The sequence below is a fragment of the Gavialis gangeticus genome, unplaced genomic scaffold (genome assembly GCF_001723915.1).
Source record: "Gavialis gangeticus isolate Ggan-Ray unplaced genomic scaffold, GavGan_comp1, whole genome shotgun sequence".
NCBI lineage: Eukaryota > Metazoa > Chordata > Crocodylia > Gavialidae > Gavialis > Gavialis gangeticus.
Window position 1 is genome coordinate 54,855,472 of NW_017729031.1, and position 2,099 is coordinate 54,857,570.

The 2,099-nt window shown below is 54.8% G+C and overlaps 1 protein-coding gene across 2 annotated transcripts in view; it reads left to right on the plus strand.

Annotated features, from left to right (window-relative positions):
* DLX1 (distal-less homeobox 1) overlaps positions 1–793 on the plus strand; it is a 7,552-nt gene extending 6,759 nt beyond the window's left edge. The window contains exon 2 of one of the 2 annotated variants that reach the window (XM_019522927.1): positions 203–447. In XM_019522927.1, coding sequence (XP_019378472.1) covers positions 203–360 — 158 coding nt within the window. In that variant the 3' untranslated portion in view covers positions 361–447. Of the gene's footprint in view, positions 1–202 lie in introns of both variants that reach the window. The other variant, XM_019522926.1, reaches the window with a different exon arrangement.
* Positions 794–2,099: the final 1,306 nt, after the last annotated feature.

A 2,099-nucleotide genomic window follows, 5' to 3' on the forward strand; every position in this document is an offset into this window, starting at 1 on the left:
CCGGTCCCCGCGCTCGGACAGCTCAGCGCGGGACACGTTGCCCGAGCCCGGGCGATCGGCTGGGCCGCGCCCTCCGGAGCCGGCGGGTTTTGGCTGCGGGGCTGGGCGGGAGTGGGGAGAAGCCACAAGGGCTCCGGGCGGGCGAGAGCTCCCCGTACCCCTGCCCTGCCCTGGCCGCCAGTGACGCTTCCTCCCCTCGCAGGTGAAGATCTGGTTCCAGAACAAGCGCTCCAAATTCAAGAAGCTGATGAAGCAGGGAGGGGCGGCCTTGGAGAGCAGCGCCCTGGCCAACGGCAGGGCTCTGTCGGCCAGCTCGCCCCCGGTGCCCCCGGTGTGGAACACCAGCTCGGCCTCGGGTAAGGCCTCCACGGGCACCCCGGGCACCTACATCCCCAGCTACACGTCCTGGTACCCGTCCGCCCACCAAGAAGCCATGCAGCAACCTCAGCTGATGTGAGCACCGCCGGGTTCCCCAGCGCACGCACAACTGTTGGTCCAGGAACAAAAAACAAAACCCATTCACAAACAAAGGAAAGAAAGACAAAGGCAAAGCGAGAGAGGGGGGACAGGGAAACAAACACACCCGAGCTCTCTTCCCAGAGAGCCATTGACTCGCTGTACTCGAGCGCGGGGCAGACAAGCACAGATGCGATGCGGGGCTGGTTCCCAACTGCTGACAGCTGACAGAGCAGCCGCCGGGCTCCATTAGATCAGCCGGAGAACAGCCCGGGAGCAGAGCGGATCCCCGACCTCGGCTTTGTGGGACAATCACAACAAACATGTTTGTAGGGAACAAAAAAAAAAAGCTCTCCTCTGTCCTGTGTGTCTGTCTGTGTCTGATGAAATGTAGGTCCCCCACTCCTCCGGCCTCCTTATAGCAGGGGAAAACAACCCGTACTATCGCCAGAGATTTTTTTTCCCCCTTGACATTTTCCTGTAATTTTCACTATTCATCTGTGTAAATTTTTTTGTTGTTGTTAAAGGGGAAGAAGGGGATTTTATTTATTGACTTAAATTACCACTATCAGAGTGCTAGGAACAACCTGGACTGTCTGGTTCGCAGAGTGCACTGTTTCAACGCACATTTTACTTTAAAGACAGAAACAAACACACACACACACACACACACACACACACACACACACACACACACACACACACACGCGAACCCCAACAAAAAGAAGGATGCGATTTTTAACTTTTACAATCACTTTTCTACTTTGCCGGCGCGGAGAGGTCTGGTCCGAGTGGTTGGCGTTTTCACACATCCGCTGTGACTTAACAAAGACGAGAGATGCCCAGTGTTGAGTCTGGAGGCGGGATGGCGGCGGCTCCTGCGCGCTGCCCTTCGTGTAAAGCAGAAACGAAACAGAACACGACAAGGAAACAACCTCTCGTTCCCTGTTCTCAGCAAGTGGAAAGGGGTGGCAGGGAAAGAAGAGAGGCCAGATGTCTCTAACGTGGCACAACGCAGCTTTAAACGAAATCCCAAGAGGCTTTACCACGCAGATCTCACCCTGGAGTGGACGTGCACATAGCCAAGTGCAGGATCGGATCGCTGTACATATTTTATTCTTAATTATTATTATTATTATTATTATTATTATTGTTCTGTAAACATGTTGCACAAATTTAGCCTTTTTTTCCGTTCCGTTTCGTGTGGCTGTAAAACCTGATGCTTTGTGAACTGAGATCTTGACATTTTACTTGTGAAATTCGGAAGATGTGATAAACTGAGCTCAGCTGTGTTTAGTGTCTATATGTCAAAGTTTAGTTTTATATTGAGAATGTTAACTTATTGCTTTGTACGGGGGGACGCCCCGCCACTCTTTGTACATAAGTTCGAAAGTTTCTTTGAGACAGTAAAATTATGGTTTGGAACAAGAGCCGCCGCGTGTGCTGTTTGTGCCCGGGAGCAGGCGCCCCCCGCCAGGGCACCGCGCCCTGTGCCGCGCTCCTCCCGGCCGGGCCTTTTGCTGGGGCGGTCCCGGGAGAGGGTCCCCCGAGGGGCCACGTCTCCCCGGCCGGGCTCCGGCGGCGCTCGCCGGGCATCGCGATGCCCCAGGAGAGAGCTCGCTTCCCTGCCTGCCCAGCCCCGG